Here is an 18,627-nt window from a genome sequence, read left to right as displayed (position 1 = left end):
GAATCCAGACGAGAGAACCATCAGACACAGACAGAAAAATAGTAATGGGACCCACAGAGCTTTCAAGGAGACTGATTCAGGTACCAGCAGACTTTTATTTCTGGATGCATGTATTCCTTGTTTCATGAGATAAGACTCAAGCTACCATGTTTAAATACAGTAAGATTGTAAATCAACTACACTTCCAAAAATACATATTAGAAATCTAAAAAAACAGTGTTGTAACTAACCTAACTTCAAATTAAATACAGAGCACATTAAAAAAAATACTATTAGTGCACTGCTTAATATAAGGAACCTGAAATATAAGAAACAGAAATGTTGAAAGGAGAAAGATAGAAAAAGATACATCACATAAACACCAACAAAAGCTAGCATAGCTATATTAACAGGAGGCAAAGTAGATTCCAAGGCAAAAATAACTGTGAAAGATAAAGAGGATTTTCATCGTGATAACAGAGTCAATATTCCAGAAAGATAAAACAATCCTAAAATTGTATGCACCTAATAACACAGCCTAATAACATCACCCAGAGCCAGACATTCTACAGAGTGAAGTCACGTGGGCCTTAGGAAGCCCTGTTGTTAATAAAGCTAGCAGATGTAATGGAATTCCAGTAGAACTACTCAAAACCCTAAAGGATGATGCCATCAAGGTATTGCACTCAATATGTCAGCAAATCTGAAAGACCCTGCAGTGGGCATAGGGCTGGAAAAGATCAATCCTCACCCCAGTTCCCAAGAAGGGTAGTACTGAACATCAGACAATTGCACTCATCTTCCACGCTAGTAAGGTCATGCTTAAACTCTTACATGCTAGGCTTCAGCCTTATGTGAACCAAGAACTTCCAAGCTGGGTTTAGAAAGGAAGGGGAACCAGAGATCAAATTGCCAGCATTCACTGGATTATAGAGAAAGCTAGGGAATTCCAGAAAAACATCTACCTCTGTTTCAGCAACTACACGAAAGCCTTTGACCCTGTGGATCATAACAAACTGGAAAGCTCTTAAAGAGATGGGAATGCCAGACCATCTTACCTGCCTCCTGAGAAACAACAGTTAGAACCCTGTGTGGAACAACTGGTTGATTTAAGATTGAGAAAGGAGTACCTCAGGGCTGTCTGCGCTCACCCTGTTTGTTTAACCTCTACGCTGAGCACATCATGAGAAACGCTGGGCTGGGTGAGTAACAGGCTGGAATCAAGATAGGCGGGAGAAACATCAATAACCTCAGATACGCTGATGATACCATGCTAATGGCAGAAAGTGAAGAGGAACTAAAGAACCTCTTGATGAGGGTGAAGGAGAGTGAAAGAGCCGGCTTAAGACTAAATATTAAAAAAACTAAGATCGTGGCATCCGGTCCCATTACTTCATGGCAAACAGAAGGGGGAAATGTGGAAGGAGTGACAGATTTCCTCTTCTTGTCTCTAAAGTCACTGCAGATGGTGACTGCAGCCATGAAATCAGAAGACGATTGCTTCTTGGCAGGAAAGCGATGACAAACCTAGACAGTGTGTTGGAAAGCAGACACATTACTCTGCTGACAAAGGTCCATATAGTCAAGGCTACAGTCTTCTAGCAGTCACATATGGTTGGAGAGCTGGACCATAAAGAAGACAGAAGCCAAAGAATTGATGCCTTCAAACTGTGGTGCTGGAGATGACTCCTGAAAGTCCCTTGGACAGCAAGGAGATCAAACCAGTCAATCTTAAGGGAAATCAACCCTGAATACTGGTTGGAAGGACTGATGCTGAAGCTGAAGCTCCAGTATCTTGGCCATCTGATGCAAACAACCGACTCACTGGGAAAGTGGCTGACGCTGGGAAAGATAGAGCGCAAAAGGAGAAGAGGGCATCAGAGGATGAGATGGCTGGACAGCATCACCGAGGCAATGGAAGTGAACTTGGGCAAACTCTGGGAGAAGGTGAGGGACAGGGAGCCGGGCGTGCTGCAGTCCATGAGGTCACAAAGAGTTGGATACGACTGGGCAACTAAACAACGACAACATAGCCTCCAGATCTACAAAGCAAAGATGGACAGATCTAGAGGGAGTGAGAGATAAGCCACAATCAAGGCTGGAGATTCTTGACTCACCTCTCTCAGTAACTGAGTGAACACGCCCTAAATCAATAAGGACAGAAAAAATTTGAATGCTCCATGAACACACGTCACCTACTTGACATACACAGAAAACTACAGAACACAACTGCAGTGTACATATTTTTTTTTCAAGTATAGGTAGAACATTCACAAAAATCACCAAATGCAGGGCTCAAAAGCAAGTCTCAACACATTTCAAAGGTCTGAAATCACACAGCAAACGTTCTCTGTCCTGCAGTTAAAACAATAACAAAATGGTTGAAAACACCACCTGTTTGCTAACTGAGAGAGATGCTTACCAATACCCGATGGGCCAAAGAAGAAACCTTGATGGAAAACAGAAAATGTGCTTAGCTGATTATAAAGACAAGGCAACTAATAACGTACTTCGCTTTTCAGTCTTAACTGAGAGTCAACCGAAGGAGACAATTTTTCACCTTTTCATATTTTGTTTCCTTTTGTTTCACAGAAGCCTGAGTCAACTCATTAAACTTGCCTTGCCAATCTCTCTCGCTGTCCTTGCTAACAAAACCCCGAAGCCAGCAGCTCCACAATGAAATGACGTATGTCCACCAACAAAAGCAACGCCTGCAGAATGATCCCGGAGCATTGGCAGTAGCTGCTTGCCACCTGAGGTCTTGTCACCGGATTTAGGAGAGTGTTCAGCAGCAGCCAAGTGATTCCCACTTGACAATGAGGTGGATTTAGGGCGCCTAAGAGCAATCAGCCAAATTGTTTGGGCTGCAAGACAACTCTGTACCTTGTCTGGGCCACTGCAGAGGCTGGGAACACCTCGGAGGCTGCCCCAAAGCCCACAGGCTGTGGGAGGCCTGCATTCCACAAGCGTCGTGTGGAAACAGCTGTAATCCCCAGCTGACCAGCTTTTGGGAACGGCCCTGGGGCGGCCTTCTGGGTGGCCACCAGGGTCTGGAAGATCCCCCCTGCTGCCCTGAGGTCACCACCTTTGCCACCCAGCCTTCCACAGGGAGGCGCTGGCCACGGTTCCTGGCAGAAACCCTTTGCGTTTGAATTAGCTACCCAGACCTTAATTACTCAGACAATACGGGAGTCTGTGGCTTTGGGTGTTGTTCCATTGAAAGCATACTTTTTTCCGACAGCGACCCCACTGCCAGTGACAACCTGTGAGCGCCCACTCATCACCTGAATCAGCCAATTTAATTTGTTCCAACAGCAAAACCACCACAGAGGGAAACCCCATCCCCGGGCAGAATAGTGCCTGCCATGTTCTGGCCCAGCGCTGGCTGCTGGGGCCGCCTGCTAAATGGATACAATTCCTGGTTAATAAGGGGAAAACAACGGTGGCTGTAATTACGGGGGAGGTACACATTGCACCTTCAGTGTGACCTGAACGGGCCTGCGCTGGAGACACACCTGAGCAGGGACCCGGGGAGGGGGTGGGATAGGGAGGGGGTGAGCGGCAGGTGGGGGTGGGGGGCAGGCGGGAAAAGGGAAGGGGGTTCCCTGCCGGCTCCAAGCTCCCAGCCCCCGCCCAGGCAACGTTGTCAGGCTGACTGATCTGATGCTGGGCACTGGGTGGTCACATTCTCCTGGTCCTTCACGGGGAGGACCACCAGCGGCGTGGGCAGAGAGAAGTGACCAGGCGAGGGCAGTGGGAAGGCCTGGCTTCAGGGCAGACAGCCCCAGCCTCTGGTTGCCTCACGCAGGTGCACACCTGTCCTGCACGCACCCGGGGTGGGACGGGGCTCTCGCTCACCTGGAGATGGAGCCGGGAGGACACGCCCGCCGTGGCCTCCATCAGCACGCCCTCCTCCTTCCTGGTCCGGAACATGAGCCCCAGGTACCAGGGCACGGAGATGGTGATGTCCAGATCACTCCAGGACACGACGCTCTCCCCGCTGAAGCGCTGGGGGTGGGGCATGGCTGTGGACACAGACATGGGCTCCTCGCATCAGAAGGCCCGAGAGTCCGTTTCATCGGCAGAGGGTGGGACAGGGCCCCCGGGAGGGGGAGGGGAGAAACCCTGGGCCTTTCTTATTTTAATGCAGAACTGATCTCAGACTTCCACTTTAGAGCACTCGTCCAGGAGCCCTGGGCTCTGCAGAAACCTCCTCTCACCCCCCATGACACAGGCCAGCCTCCTGGAGAGTGAGGCTCGGGCCTGGGGGTTCTCAAGCAGGCCCGTGTGTGGGAAGGGGCTCGCAGGCAGAGCGGGACAGCCCAGGACCCTTGGGCTCAGTGGGCGGCCTGAGAGCCTAGTCTATCTGCCACCCCCACCCCCGACACACACCAGCTGGGTGGGGAACCCAGGGCAGGGACAGGGGCCGTGGGGAGGGCGGTCTCCTGGTGGGACCCTGGGAGCCCGCAATGAACCCCGCACACACACCTCAACCCTCAGCCTGACCCCCCCCACCCCGCCGTCAGCTGGCGTCTGGGGTGGATTTCCAACCCCGAGGCACAAGGGCGACTGTTCTCTCCTCCTGGTGATGGGCACAGAGGTGGGAAGGCTGCCGGCCAGCTGAGGGTTCCCAGATGGTTTGGGGGGGCCCAGCAGCCTCCTCCAAATTGTGACACTTAGGAAAACTGTGGGCGCCAGACAGACTGGTGGGCGGGGTGACGCTGAGCCAACCCAGCTTCGCCACTCTGCCTCCAGACTGCTGCGTATCACAGGCTTCAGGGCCCCTCCCAGAATATCCCCCAGGTCCCAGGTGGGCCCGCGGCCTTCACCAGGAGGTGCTGAACAGCACGGGGCACGCCAGGCGGGGGCCGCCTCTGGGAGCGCCTGAGCCCCGCCAGCACCGGCGTCTGCTTCCTGCCCTCAGGAACCCAGACCCCGGCGGCTGTTTGCTCTGGCACAGTCGGAGCCAGGCTCTCGGCCTCCATAACAGGAACTCTGAGGGCACGGGCGGCCCGATGGCGCTGCGTCCCCCAGGGGCCTCTGCCCCTCCCCGTGACCCGAGTTTCCTGGATGTGGAGATCAGCTGGGGCTGGACCTAACCGGCCACGGGGCTCGCACGGGCCACGCCCACCTGCTACACGGAGAACAGCCCTTTGGGGTCCTGAGCAGTGACTGCGTCCCAGACAAGGACTGCGGTCGTAACACGATGGCTCAGCTCCCACATCACATGTCTCAGCTCCCTTGCTGCGGCCCTGGGCACGGTGGGCAGCCCAGCATAGGTGGGCTGCCAGCTAGATCCACCCTCTTGCCCACACTGTGAACTTTGCTCCCCTAGAGAACATCCCATCACGGGTCCCGCCTATTTCTGCACATCAGCTCCTTAAGAGAATCTCAGGGAAGCCATGGTCCCCACTCCCACAAACAGCCACAGGAGAACCCCGAGCCCATCCCTCGGGGCGTGCAGGCTGGGGTGAGGAGCGACTGCCTTCTATGGAGAGTCTGTGGGTTGGGGGCCAGCGGGCGGCTGCAGGCAGGACTTCCCCAGGCTATCAACTCACTAACGGGCTCCGGGCAACTCCAAACCTGGCAACCATGGGATTGCAAAAGTCACATGTGATTGAGCAACTGCACAACAACAACGTCTCCAAGGCAGATCCAGGGAGAGGGTCCAAGCGGATCTGGCCTCCATCTGCCCCTTTCGGTCTACCGTAACTTTAAGGAGTGTCAATGGTTTTTAAATCATGACTCTTATTCAATACCGTGCTGCTTCAAAATGAACGAATCATTTAAAACCTGCCAGTCTCTACAACAGCAGGGGTGGGGTCGGGGTCGGGGGGGCCGACGCTTTGATGCCCACAGTGTGTGCGGTCCGGCGGGGAGGCAGCCAGCCGGCAGAGCCCTGGGGTGGTGAGAAGGGGCGTGGGGGCACGGGGCCTGGGGAGCTGCCCCTGCAGGCCTCAGGGTGCCCGTGAGGAGACACACAGCCCCAAGGAGGCTCATCCAGGCCCCACCTGCTCCTCTGACCCTCGTGGATTCCCCACATCACGCTGGTCCGGCTCACGCAAAGGGCTGGGTCCTGCAGACCCGTCCTGGGTGCCCAGCCTCTGCTCCGACATTACACACCATGGTGCCCCCAGCCCAGGCCCTGGGCCTGCCCCGCCCCCTGGCTCCCCACCAGGACCCAGGCCTGGCGACACACGTGTCACGGGGAGGCTGGGGCGCCGGGCACCCACCCGCCAGCGCTCACCTTGCTCGCAGTTCTTGCCGCCAAAGCGGAGTGGGCACTCGCACAGGTACGTGTTCCAGCCACTGACACACGTGCCCCCGTTCTGACACCAGGTCCCGTCGCAGAAGTTCCGCTGAGCAGCGCAGCCTGGAGGCAGAGTGCAGGGCATGGGCTTGGAGCGGGAGACGGAGGGGGTGGGGTGGGGGGTCTCCGTGCCTCCCAGCACCGACCCAGCATCAGGGAGGCGTAGCCCATGGACGCAGCTGGAGGGGCGGCATGTGGACCCAGGCCCCTCTGGGGGCCTGAGACAGCGTGGAACGCCCATGTCTGGAGGCCCAGGGCCGCAGGCCTAGCCCGCCAGCCGGCCAGGCCACCTGGGGACCTGGGATTGTGCGTCCGGGTCGGCAGCAGGCCCGCCACAGCCACACCAGGCCCCAGGGCGGCTGGGCCCATGGGCTCGAACCCCTGAGAGGTGGAGGTGGCCCTCCCCACCTGGCCGCCGCGGCCCCACAGTGCCCCTGCCACACCTGCCCTGGTGCCGTTGTTGGCGATGAAGCTGGCCATGTCCACGTGCCGGCCATCGATGGACAGGTTCCGCATGCAGCCCACGAACTGCCGGTTCCGCACCGGGAAGTCTTCGGGCAGGTTGGGGACGCCCCCCAGGAGCAGCGGCCCGGTCAGGTCCAGGGACCTGCGGAGGCAAGGTCAGCCGCTGAGACGGCGGGGTTCCGAGGGGGGCCCTGGCGTTGCCATAGTCACTGCGGCCTGAGCCGCGGGGCTTGCGCGTCACCCTGAGCAGCAGTAAATCCAACAGGTGGGCAGGCCAAGGAGGCAGGCGGCCGAGAGGCCTGAACACACGCAGCAGATCCTGCTTCCGGGGCCACCCCGGCTCTCAGCCTCTCCGTGCCTCAGTTTCCCCCCTCGCGTCAGATCCTGACAAACCGGAGGTTTCGGGTGATTGCCCCGAGTCCTGCCCGCTGGCCTGGCCCATCCACACCACAACAGGACGCACAGAGCCGAACAGTGCTGCCACCTGCCTCTGGTCCCCAACGACCTTGAGCGGAGGTCACGGCAAACTCGAACCCTGGCTCTGCAGGTGCACACCCGTCCCATCACTGAGCCGGGGGCTCCCCCCTGCCCCACAGCTGGGGGCGGGGAGCCGAGGAAACAGGCGTGTTCCATGCCGGATGCCCCAGCAGACCAGGCTCAACTAGCCGTGGGATTCAAAGAGCTTAGTGAACATCCCACCCAAGCAGTCCGAGTTGAGTCCAGCACGGACCCGTCTTGCCCTGCGATTGGAAACGTCCACCTCAGCATGTCTCTGCCCAGGGTTAGGACGGGCCCCGGGAACCCCGGCATCCAGTGGTGACACAGACACTTGGATCTAACAGAGGGTTCACTGACCCAGCCCTCGATCGCAAGGACCAGCACTTTCTGGAAAAAAGCCAGGGCTCCCGTGGAGACAGGGCTGGCCGGCGGCTTCTGGGCTCAGCACGCCGGCCATCACAACCCTGGGCATGGCCGGGCCACCGCTCTGGCAGATGAGTCTAACGGGACTTGTTCTGGGGGGCTTTGACATATTGAGGGATGAGGGAGGAAACGTGACTGCACCCCAGATTGGGACTGCCAGGACTCCAGGCCCAGAGTGCCCAGCGTGGCGTCCCGTCCTGGGCGACCCCTCCGGGGCAGCAGTCGTGGACGGGACACGCTGCAGGGCCCGCTCCCGGGACACTCACTTCTTGGAACCGCTCTGAGTGCCCTGGGCAGCACAGCTGTAGTTCCCGACGAAGCTGCCGAAGCGCACGGCCACGGCCGTGTCACAGTCGTCCACGGTCACCACAGCCACCTTCTCTCCGGACGGCCCGTGGGGCAGGCCCAGGCGGCCGATGTTGGGCTGGGGGACGAGAAAGCGTCAGCGTGACCTCCCGCCAGTGCCCCCAGCCGGACCCCCAGCCCCGGCACACACGCCCCGCCCCCAACACCCCGCCAGTGCCCCCAGCCGGACCCCCAGCCCCGGCACACACGCCCCGCCCCCAACACCCCACCAGTGCCCCCAGCCGGACCCCCAGCCCTGGCACACACGCCCCCCCCAACACCCCACCAGTGTCCCCAGCCGGACCCCAGCCCCGGCACACACGCCCCCCAACACCCCACCAGTGCCCCCGGCCAGACCCCAGCCCCGGCCCACACGCCCCCCCCCCAACCCCCCACCAGTGCCCCCAGCCGGACCCCCAGCCCCGGCACACACGCCCCCCCCAACACCCCACCAGCCTGGTTTTAAATTAGCCTCCAAACCAGCCGTACTGGGTGAACGGGGAGCCCCCCAAACTTATGTCCCTCCCAGAACCCCAGGATGTGGCCTTGTTTGGAAACTGGAGTCTGGCAGACCTAACTGTTGGTCTGAGGGCATGCTGCAGCAGGGTGGACCCTCATCCAGGTGACCGGTGTCCTTACGAGGAAGGCACACACACAGTCACCCAGGGAGACGTCGTGTGACGATGGAGGCAGACGCGGGTGACGCTGCCACAGCCGAGGGCGCCAGCACCCCAGACCCTGACGGAGACGAAAAGGACCGTGCCCTGGAGCCCTCGGGAGGCCCTGCACACAGCTGATCCCAGACGCCCGTCTCCAGGACGGGGGAGACCTGTCTGCTATCAGACCCCCAGTTTGTGTTTCATTCCCAACACCAAAGCCCCGGGACCCCTCCTTGTGAATATCCGTGTGAGTCCAAGCTCTGGCTGGACTGTGTCCACGCACCTCCAGACCTGGTTTCTGGGGTGCAGGCTGCACAGTCAGCGCTCCCCCACCAGGCGGGGTACCCCCATCTGGGCCACGAAGATGGCAACTCCAGGAGCTCACAGTCACCCCTCGAGGGCTCACGCCCTTCCTGGCCTGGGGATGACCCTCCAGCCCCTTTTGTTGGCCCGAGGTCAGCCACCCTCTGTGCCCAGACCAGCAGTCAGCGTCCTCCCCAGCTCCCCGCCTTCCCCGGCATCCCCGAAACTCACACACTCGGTCTCCCTGCCCAGGGCTGGTCAGGAGAATCCCCTGGGACCATGATGCAGGGGGCATCCTGCTCACTTCTGGAAGAAGGGGGTTCCCCAACTGGGGAGGCTGGAGTTCACATCCAAGGACTGACGCCCTCTCCCTGGGCAGCCCGCTCATCCTGGGCATTCGTCACCAGTCCCCCAGCCAGCTGGCCCTTGAAGACACCCAGCACACTCGCGCGACAGCCATCAGGCTCCTTTTAGCGGGAGACGCAGCGCCTGTTCACACCAGCCACATCATATAGGCCGGGGCACTGTTCCGGAAATGCAGATGGCAGGCTCGGGCAGCGCCAGGTACCTGAGCCCCCTTCCCCATCTGCACAACCTTGACAAGCCCTGCCTCCTGTGAGGGGGCATGCTGCCTAACCCAGAGGGCCACCACGCTTCACCATCCGCATGCAACACGCGGGGGCTCCTTCCTCGCACACAGGGAACATTTGCTCCCAGTCCCAGTGGGGACCATCCGTCAGCCCCAAGAGCAAGGGCTCAGGGCCTCCATGTGATAGCTCTGGGGTCCAGTCGAGTTTATAATGATGCAATTCAATGCTTCTTTATGATAATATTGGAAATTGGGAGTTGTAAAAACATAGAGAATTTAAATTATCCTCGAAGTCGTTTAACGGGGAAATAACAATTATACAGTTCATTCCAAACCTTAGGTTTTCTTCTTTCCAAACCTTCAGTTTTTTAATGGGAACCAAAAAAGTATCCATTTGATTGAGGATGCTGGGCCAAAGGGCAGGACGTGGAGCTTTTGGTAACAGGGGCTCAGCCGGGCAGCCAAGTAGTGTGACTCCAGGAGGCCTCATTCACCCTGGCATTACCCTCTGGAGTTGTGCAGTGCACAGCCTACATCACTGTACATGGCAACCCCAGCCGAGCCTTCTGCTTCCTCCTTGGCCAACCATCTGACTCGGACAAGGCCATCACTACACCTTAGTTTCTCTGTCTACAAGACGAAGATTTAATGTTAGGATACCCATCCTCTCTGCACTACAGGGCCTTCCAGAGCGACATCAACATAAGACGCTGGAGTCTCCCTCGAACCCTTCTCAGGTAAATCCAGCAGAAGGCTCACCCTGCCCCTTGATATCCCAGCTCACGCATAATCCTCTCCATTTTCTTTTGCGTCAGTTGATGAGATCACAAGGCCGGCTAAGCTATTCCCTTAAAGATTTCACCTTTGGTTAAGCAACAGTTAGATAAGTATAAAAAATAACCTGCTTTCTCGCTCTGTAATAGCAGCCCCCTTTAGAGAACACGTCCAAGTGCCTATTACGAGATGCTTAAGTATTAGGTGCGATCCCGGGGAAAGAACCGTCCTCCAGATGTGCAAGCCTCGCATTATCTTTACAACTTGCAATTTACATTTTTGGGGATGGGTGTGAGCCTTCCAGAGGAAGGACGTAAACAGCATTTATACTTGGGAGGCGCTAATGAAACGAAGCTGTTGTTTACACAACTGCGGTTGTTGTAAACTGCTGCTGATAATCAGCAGCTCAGAGCCACTGGCTTCAAACGGAAATGATGAGGAAAATGGAAAAACAGGAAAAACCAAAAAATCAGCATTTGTAGGTACAGCAGCCCTTACGGACCTGAGACAGAGTTCACTGGTCAGACAGATTTCGGAGTCTGGCGTTACTTCATTAAAGCAGCAATGGGGGAAACAGACGCGGATCGGCATCTGCTTCTTCATTCCTGCTTCCAGATCCACCCACCACTGGGCCAAAGGAGACAGCGCTTTGGCCCACAGAACCAAGCACCCTCAGAGTAAGAACCGTGAGTACCAGCAGGAGAGACGCAGAGGGAGGTTTCGGGGAGGAGCCACAACATTCCAGGGCCAGCATCCGACTCCGCAGCGCAGCGTGCTGCTCCAGAACCAGCAGAACGCCGGGCCGGCCAGCCTCATACCCAGGCCAACTGTCCACGTGTGGTCAGGATCGCCAGAAGAACAAGAAGGGAGCTGGGGGAAGGCTGTGGGTAACAGGAACCAAAGCTGCAGCGACTCAGAACACAAGGACGAGGGTCCTCAAAGAGCTCAACACAGCTACCACGAGACCCGGGGCTTCTCTGGAGGCTCGGTGGTCAAGAACCCGCTTGCAGTCCAAGAGATACAGGAGATGCGGGTTTGATCCCTGGGTTGGGAAGATCCCCTGGAGGAGGGCATGGCAACCCACTCCAGTATTCTTGCCTGAAGAATCCCATGGACAAAGGAGCCTCGTGGGCTATAGTCTGTGGGTTTGCAGAGCCGGACACGACTGAGAACTGAGCGTGAGCCCCTGGTGACCCACGAAACCGCTGCTGGGAACAGACCCCAGAGAACCGAACGCAGGGACTCAGACAAAAACCTGTTCACAAAAGGTCTCAGTAGCCCTGTTCACAACAGCTAAAAGGCAAAACCACCCCCAAAGTCCCTCAACAAACGAATGGATACACAGAATGTGGTATATCCGTTCAACGGACTATTATTCAGCCAGCAAAAAGGAATGAAATACTGTCATATGCAACAACGTGGGTGAACCTCCAAGACGTTACGGCAAGTGAGAGGAGCCAGGCACAGAAGCCTTCCATGCCAGGCAACACACATCACGCGCTGTGTGACCCAGTTTATGTGATGTGCCCGGGACAGGCAGATACGCAGAAAGGAGAGGAGTGATTTCAGGGGGCTGGCGTGGTGTTGGATTGGGAGGGGCTGCTACTGAGTACAGTTTCCTTTCAGGGTGATGGAAATATCTCAGATCCAGATAAAGGTGGTGGCTGCACAACATCACGAATGCACTAAATGCCACTTTAAATGGCTAATTCTGTGTAAATTTCACCCAATTAGGAAAAAAAAAGATTGGATGGACACCCAAGCATTCACCTTCCCCATTTTTTTTAATCTGTCAAATGAGGATAAACTGCATCCCAAAGCCTTCCTAGCGAGACTCACAAGCAATTACAGGCAGAAAGAGCAGTGAACGTTCTCCATCAGGCTTGGGAAGGGTGTGTGCTGACACGGTCAGCCTGACTCGGGGGTCAAGGTAACAAAGACCCCAGCAAGGGTGTCTGATCTGGGCTCAGCTCATCCGTCTTGGTCGAGGGAAGACCTAGCGTGGGTGGATGGCCGGCAGGTGGGAGAGGAATCAGGACGATCGAGAGGTGGCCACGGCGCCTGGCTCAGGTGCACACGGCCACCCGCGCGCCGGCAGGAGGGATGTGACGTGAACGGTTCACGCGCGCGTCCAGGGCGAGACGGGGGCTGGGGAGGAGGAGCACGGGAGGCTCTGCAGGTGCGGAGGGCAGGAGCAAAGACGGCGAGGCGAAGGCAGCTGCCCCTTCGTATCCCTACGATGAGCTTTTAAAGTCTGTGCGAGAGAAAAAGACGGCCGGGAATAAAGGGGCCACGTGGCAGTACACGAGTCATCTCACCTCTCACGTGGGAGGGGCTCCGGGCACAGGACAGGTAAGGGCCCGAGTCCCTGACCTTCCCTGCTGGGGCCTGGCCCCAGGCGGCAGCTGTCCCGGCCGGGGCATCCCTGCCCCTTCTCACCCCCAGCCCTGCCCCACAGCGGCCTGGCGTGGACACCCAGGGGCCGAGGGAAGCCAGCATAAGATCGAGACCTGGAGGCATAAGCCAGCAGGCAGGGTCTGCAGGAGGGGCGGGCCACACCGCGCTGAGTGCACAGGCCGCCCTGAGCAGAACCCACCACGGGCAGGTGGAATCGGGGCCAACGAGGACAGACCCACCGTGCCCACCCCTGAGAAGAGATCTGAAGGACGCTGTGTGCGTCAGGGGGACCAAAACAACCGGCTTCGCAAATCTGTGTGGATCCGGGTTCCCGGCTCCCGGCGCACCCGCCCGCAGTCATCACTTGGGGTCTGCCCCTTTTTATTTCCCTTCAGCTATTCCTTCTCCCCGGGCGGCCCCCCCTCCCTGGGCTTTTCCATTCAGGGGTCCCAGAGCGGCCCGTGGGGACCGTGACACAATGGGGCTTGGTCCTTACGAAGTGCTCATATTTCTGCAGCCTTTTAACCTGCTGCAGACAATTCCTCATCGGGGAGGCGGACGGGGTTCAATTTCAAATGCTGGATGCAAGGGAAGGAGGCGTGGGGGGGCCCTCGAAACCAGATACCAGGAGGGGCAAGTCTTGGGAACGAAATAGATTCACGCTCTGTGTCAGAAATGATTAACCGACGTTCATATCAAAGAATTCACAGACGGCTGGGCCTGAGGAATGTCACAAAGGGTCAAAATGCAGCCGTCACAAAGGGTCAAAATGCAGCCGGGAGCGTGTACGTGCGAGGCTCAGACCCGACCACTGGGCCAGCTGAACGAAGCCCACTGGACGGGGGGCACACCAAGACGTGGCGAACCCCTGGCCCAGGCACACAGGTGAGGCATGGCTGCTCCGAAGCAGGCGTGGTGTTTTTCTCTGATGCTAAGTGGTGGACGAGAGGAGAAAACATCCAGGCACACACACTCCCAGGATCCAAACCAAACGGCCAGGGAGCCTTCCAACAGGACTTGGCGGGAACTCCAGCAGCAGATCAAGGTGCTGCGTCCCCAGGGGCCCAGGTTGGGTCTGCGGGGGAGCGCCCCACGTGCAGACAGTCGCTGGGTGTTCTGGTAGCGACTCTGACGCTCAGCTTCCCCGCCTGTAACACACAGGTGGGAATGCCCTCCTGCCCCCTAGGCAGGCTGCGGCCCCTCCCAGACCCTGAGCACTGACCAGGCCTCCACACAGGGGCCCTGGGCTCCGCGATGGAGAGCTAGGTCCACATCTCTTATGGGAAGGGATTCGCCCCAATGCCACCCAGGCAGGAGCAGAGAAGGAAGGTGGGATGCAAGTTAGTGGATGCAAACTGTTGAATACACAGTAGACGTACAACATCCATGGTGCACCACAGGGAACTATGTTCAATGTTCCGGGGTAAAACCACAGTGGAAAAGAGTGTCTATGAATCCCTTTTCTATGCAGCAGAAATTAAACCCAACATTGTAAATCAACTATGCTTCAATAAAATGTAGAAAAAAGGTCATTCCACCTTCTTCAACGGAAAAGGAAATGGCAACCCACTCCAGTATTCTTGTCTGGGAAACCCCATGGGCAGAGAAGCCTGGTGGGCTACAGTCCACGGGGTCGCAAGAGTCGGACATGACTTAGTGACTAAATAACAACCTTCTTCAATGAAATTGTCAGGAGGAGCTCAGAGTTCCGCCAGATGAAGCAGTAAACATATTTACTTCTTGAATTTAACACTAAGACCTAAGTCCAAGCCTTCTTGACCCTGTTCCTCTGAGACATGGGACACCCACAGCCTCAGATGGACACAGCGTCCCCCAGGGCGTGGGCAGCTCACTGCTGCATGGAAGCCGGACGGGGCCACCTGGCGGGGCACACAACTGGCAGAAAGGGGCACCTGCTCCTGACTCTTCGCCTGCCGGGGACCTGGGGCAGGGGACGCAGTGCCCAGCTGGGCAGCATCTCCTGGAGGGAGGCTAAGTCCAGCGTCATTGGGAAGAGTGGACCCGGGCCCCGGGCCGAGTCCCGGGTACTGGGCTGGCTGTCACAGCAACACAGTCAGGGCCCAAGGCTGGCAGGGGCCAGGGGACAGCAGTGTCCACAGCCTCCGATGAGCATCACCTCCAAAAGGCCAAGAGGTCACATCCTGACCCCACTTAGCAAAGCCCCCTGACTCCCACCCTCCACCCCAGACCCCTGAGCCAGGTTCAGCCGTAAAACCGAGGTGAAAACGGGGCCTCCCGGGTGGGATTAAATGCACAGGGACGTTTGTGAAGGGAACGTTCCAGGAAGTTTGCTGCTGCCGTGCTGTTGCTAAGAAAGGCGGGAAGAAAGCCAAAAAACACACAAATGGCTGTTCTCCCTGTATTTTTGCTGCCCTATTTTCCTGCATTAAAAATATATAGCTTCTTTTTTTAACACCTTTAAAGAAAAAAACAAGAGTTCCCTAGCAGTCCAGTGGTTAGGACTTGGGAGTTTAACTGCCATGGCCCCGGGTTCAGTTTCTGGTTGGGAAAGTAAGATCCTGCAAGCGGCAACCACACAGCCAAAACGAAAAAAACTAGGAGCAGCTAGCAGCCTGGACTCAGCGCATCTTCACAGCAGCCTCCGGTCCTTCTCCAGGGCGCAGAGCATCACTCAGCTCTGAGTCCCTCACGTGTCCAGCTGTCCAACAGAATACTGGGCTGTGAGAATGGACCCATTTTATTTGGGGAGCATTAAAAAGAAAAGAGTTTTTACAAGGATCAGAGCCAACCAACTGGTCGCATTAACACGGACCACAGCAGAGCCGTCCGCTTCTCAGGCAAAGTGGTGACCCGGCTCCTGAGGACTGCGGCCACAGGTCGAAGGAAGTGCTTTTGTGATGGTTGCTCGGACGTGGGCGAGCCCAGGGCTGGGAGGCAGAGGTCCATCAAGCGTGGCCTGTGCGCTCGGCACTGTGTGTAAAGAAGCGTCTCCTACCGGCCCCAGCGAGCTCCGTGGGGACGGCAGCCCTTCACCAGGTGCGGCCCTTCACCAGACAAGCTCGGGGGCCAGTGAGCGGGGGCCAGGAGTGTCTGAGCTGCTGACCCCACCGGGCCAGATCCCTTGTTTGTATCTGCCTGGCCGGCAGGCTCCTCAAGTTTTCTGGGAACCCGGGAGTTCATGCAGCTTTGCTCCAAGGGGGTCTCTTCTCCAATGATAGATGGAGGGCTTAAGGTTGGGGTTCTTTCCATTTACATAGCTCCTTCTTGGAAAGTTGGGGGAACACGTTCCTTCTTTTAGGGGCTCTGTGGACCAGAAGCTGCTTGACACAAAGTGGAGACCCCTCAAGCGCCCTGCAAGACGCGCACGCCCTGCATCCCTGGGGTCTATGACTCTGACGTCGGCTGCTCCCAGCTGGACCAGAGTCGAGGGAGGGGCCCTTCGTAGGGTCCAAAAGAGAAAGGAAGGCGGCCTCAGCAATGACACGTCTTTGGGCTGTCAGGGTTTGCAGGCTACAGGTCATCTTTCTAGAAAACCTTCTCGGACAAAGAGAGACAGGCTTTCAATAAGCATCCATACTCACACTCAAGCGTACACACACACACACTGTCTTGCAAAGCTCCTTCTTGCTCCTGCTGGGACCCCTATGGGATTCTCTCCGTCCCCAGAGTGTGCATGGCCACAAAGACACCCCAGGATCCTCAGCTTCTCCCTACAGACCCCCAGCGCCTCCCAGTTGCCTCCACCCTCTTTCTGATCAGCCTCCCCGCCTCCACCTCAGGTGCGCAAGCCGCTAAGATGCCGTGCAGTGGTGGGAACAGGGCTGGGTCGGTGGGGAGAAGGCAGGGGTGAGGCCTGAAAGGGCTGGGAAGGTGGGAGAGAGGGGAGGGCAGAGCAGGAGGGCACCGGCGGGTGAGCTCCGTCCAGCCCCGACCCCGACCCTCTGTGTCCTCCCCCCAGGCTGGACATGAGGACCTCAGCAGGGACAGGCTGGTCCTGGGGAGGCAGGGGGCAGGGGTGAAGAAAGGGGGGCGGCCTGGGAGGGCAGGGGGCTCGGGGCGGGCAGTGTTTCATTGCAGAGCACTGGGGGGCAGTGACAGGGGGCTGAGTGGGCACGCTGGGTGGGACAGGGCGGCCGGTGGAGCCGCCTTGAGCTCCGGGCTGCGGGCAACTTTCCACGACAGGCGGGGATCGGGGGCCCCGGGTGGGGCTGAGTGATTGTGTTTCCATAGCAGGTGACTCTGCCCTCTGACGGGGTGTGTGTGGAAAGGAAGCAGGTGGGCGCCCCGCCCGCTTGGGGACTGGGCTCCCACTGCGGTCACAGGAACATCGATGTCAGACGTAGATCAGCTACCCACGGGTCCAGACACAAACAGGGACCATTCCTGTCCCCAGAAACTGACCGAGGAAAGCAGGAAACCCCGCCGGAGAGAAACAAAACGATTCACACCCCAGACCGCGGACTCAGGCTGGAATGGGTGAGCCTGCCTGGTAGGAACTGAGCGTGTGCAGTGCGTCCCACCGACGCGTCTGCAAGGCTCCCAGGCTACCACTTCCGTGAGTGGGAGGAGCAAGGCTAAGAAGAGCCCGTGCAGACGGGGGACAGTAACCAGCCCACCAGGCCCTCTGTATCACGAAGGGTTGATGTACTTGGCAAATGCCTACCTACACTTGAAAAAAGTTTAGCTTCCTTATCTTGTACCTGCTTTGAATCAAATGATTTTCTAAACGGAAAATTTTTTAGAAAAGAAAACAAAAATGGTTCACGAGCCCATCACCCAGATGACTCCTACTGTATTCTTTAATAAAAGAAAACATGAAACACGTAAGATGTCACAGGAAGTTATAAAGTGAACACGAAGGCCTCCTCCTTTCTCATTAACCGTATTCCCAAAGGCATCCACATGCGGTGGACTCTCTGCAGAAAGAGTTGCAACAATGCCTCCCGTCAACGAATCACAGGAATAATAAACAGCTGATGTTTCAAGATACCATGCGTGGGATGGCTTAGGACCCAGCACAGCTATCTGATCTGTGCTGTTGATGGATTTGCTTTGGGGGGGAGGAGGGTGCCCTTCAGAAAAAAAATTTGTGTATGCCAGCACATATTTGCCCATCTCTCAAAGTTCTTTTAATTAAGTTCTTGAGTTAATTTTAGATGCACACGCAATTCTAAAAAATAAGCGAGATCTGAGGTGCCCTTTACCCAGTTTCCACTGACTGTAAACATCACAGCCCAGATGTGGACGCTGATACTGTCAGGACACAGAGCGTTTCCATCAGCATGGGGACCCCACCCACTTCCCTCCCACCCCCGCCCCCAGCCCAGGCAGCCACTCATCCGTGCTCCAGGCCCATCACGCCCTCTTTCAGGAGTGATATACAGATGGAGCCACGTAGTACGCAAGCTCAGTTCAGTTCAGTCGCTCAGTCGTGTCCGACTCTTTGTGACCCCATGGACTGCAGCACGCCAGGCCTCCCTGTCCATCACCGATTCCCAGAGTTTACTCAAACTCATGTCCATTGGGTCAGTGATGCCATCCAACCATCTCATCCTCTGTCATCCCCTTCTCCTCCCACTTTCAATCTTTCCCAGCATCAGGGTCTTTCCAAATAAGTCAGCTCTTCACATCAGGTGGCCAAAGTATTGGAGTTGCAGCTTCCAATGAACACTCAGGACTGATTTCCTTTAGGATGGACTGGTTGGATCTCCTTGCAGGCCAAGGGACTCTCAAGAGTCTTCTCCAACCCCACAATCAGGCAATCAGACCCCCCTGCACCACCCCACGCAGAGCCCACTTCCCTGGAGCCCCTGGAACGCGGTGTGCGGCACAGACCCGAGAGGTCAGGAAGGACGCGGACCAGCCGGGGATGAGTGCGCCCCGGTGAGCCGTCCCGGGTGAGC

General features: G+C 57.1%; 1 protein-coding gene across 2 annotated transcripts in view; it reads right to left on the bottom strand.

The window, feature by feature from the left end:
• CELSR1 (cadherin EGF LAG seven-pass G-type receptor 1) overlaps positions 1-18,627 on the bottom strand; it is a 142,219-nt gene that overhangs the window by 39,029 nt on the left and 84,563 nt on the right. For both annotated transcript variants that reach the window (XM_043440781.1, XM_043440780.1), the window contains exons 6-9: positions 7,942-8,099; positions 6,733-6,896; positions 6,227-6,352; positions 3,838-4,004 (exon numbers count right to left, since the gene is read on the bottom strand). In XM_043440781.1, coding sequence (XP_043296716.1) covers positions 3,838-4,004; positions 6,227-6,352; positions 6,733-6,896; positions 7,942-8,099 — 615 coding nt within the window. The remainder of the gene's footprint in view (positions 1-3,837; positions 4,005-6,226; positions 6,353-6,732; positions 6,897-7,941; positions 8,100-18,627) is intronic.

Source organism: Cervus canadensis, chromosome 21, assembly GCF_019320065.1.
Source record: "Cervus canadensis isolate Bull #8, Minnesota chromosome 21, ASM1932006v1, whole genome shotgun sequence".
In the NCBI taxonomy this organism is placed as follows: domain Eukaryota; kingdom Metazoa; phylum Chordata; class Mammalia; order Artiodactyla; family Cervidae; genus Cervus; species Cervus canadensis.
Note: the sequence above shows the minus strand (reverse complement) of the source record. Positions and strands in the feature narration are given on the sequence as shown.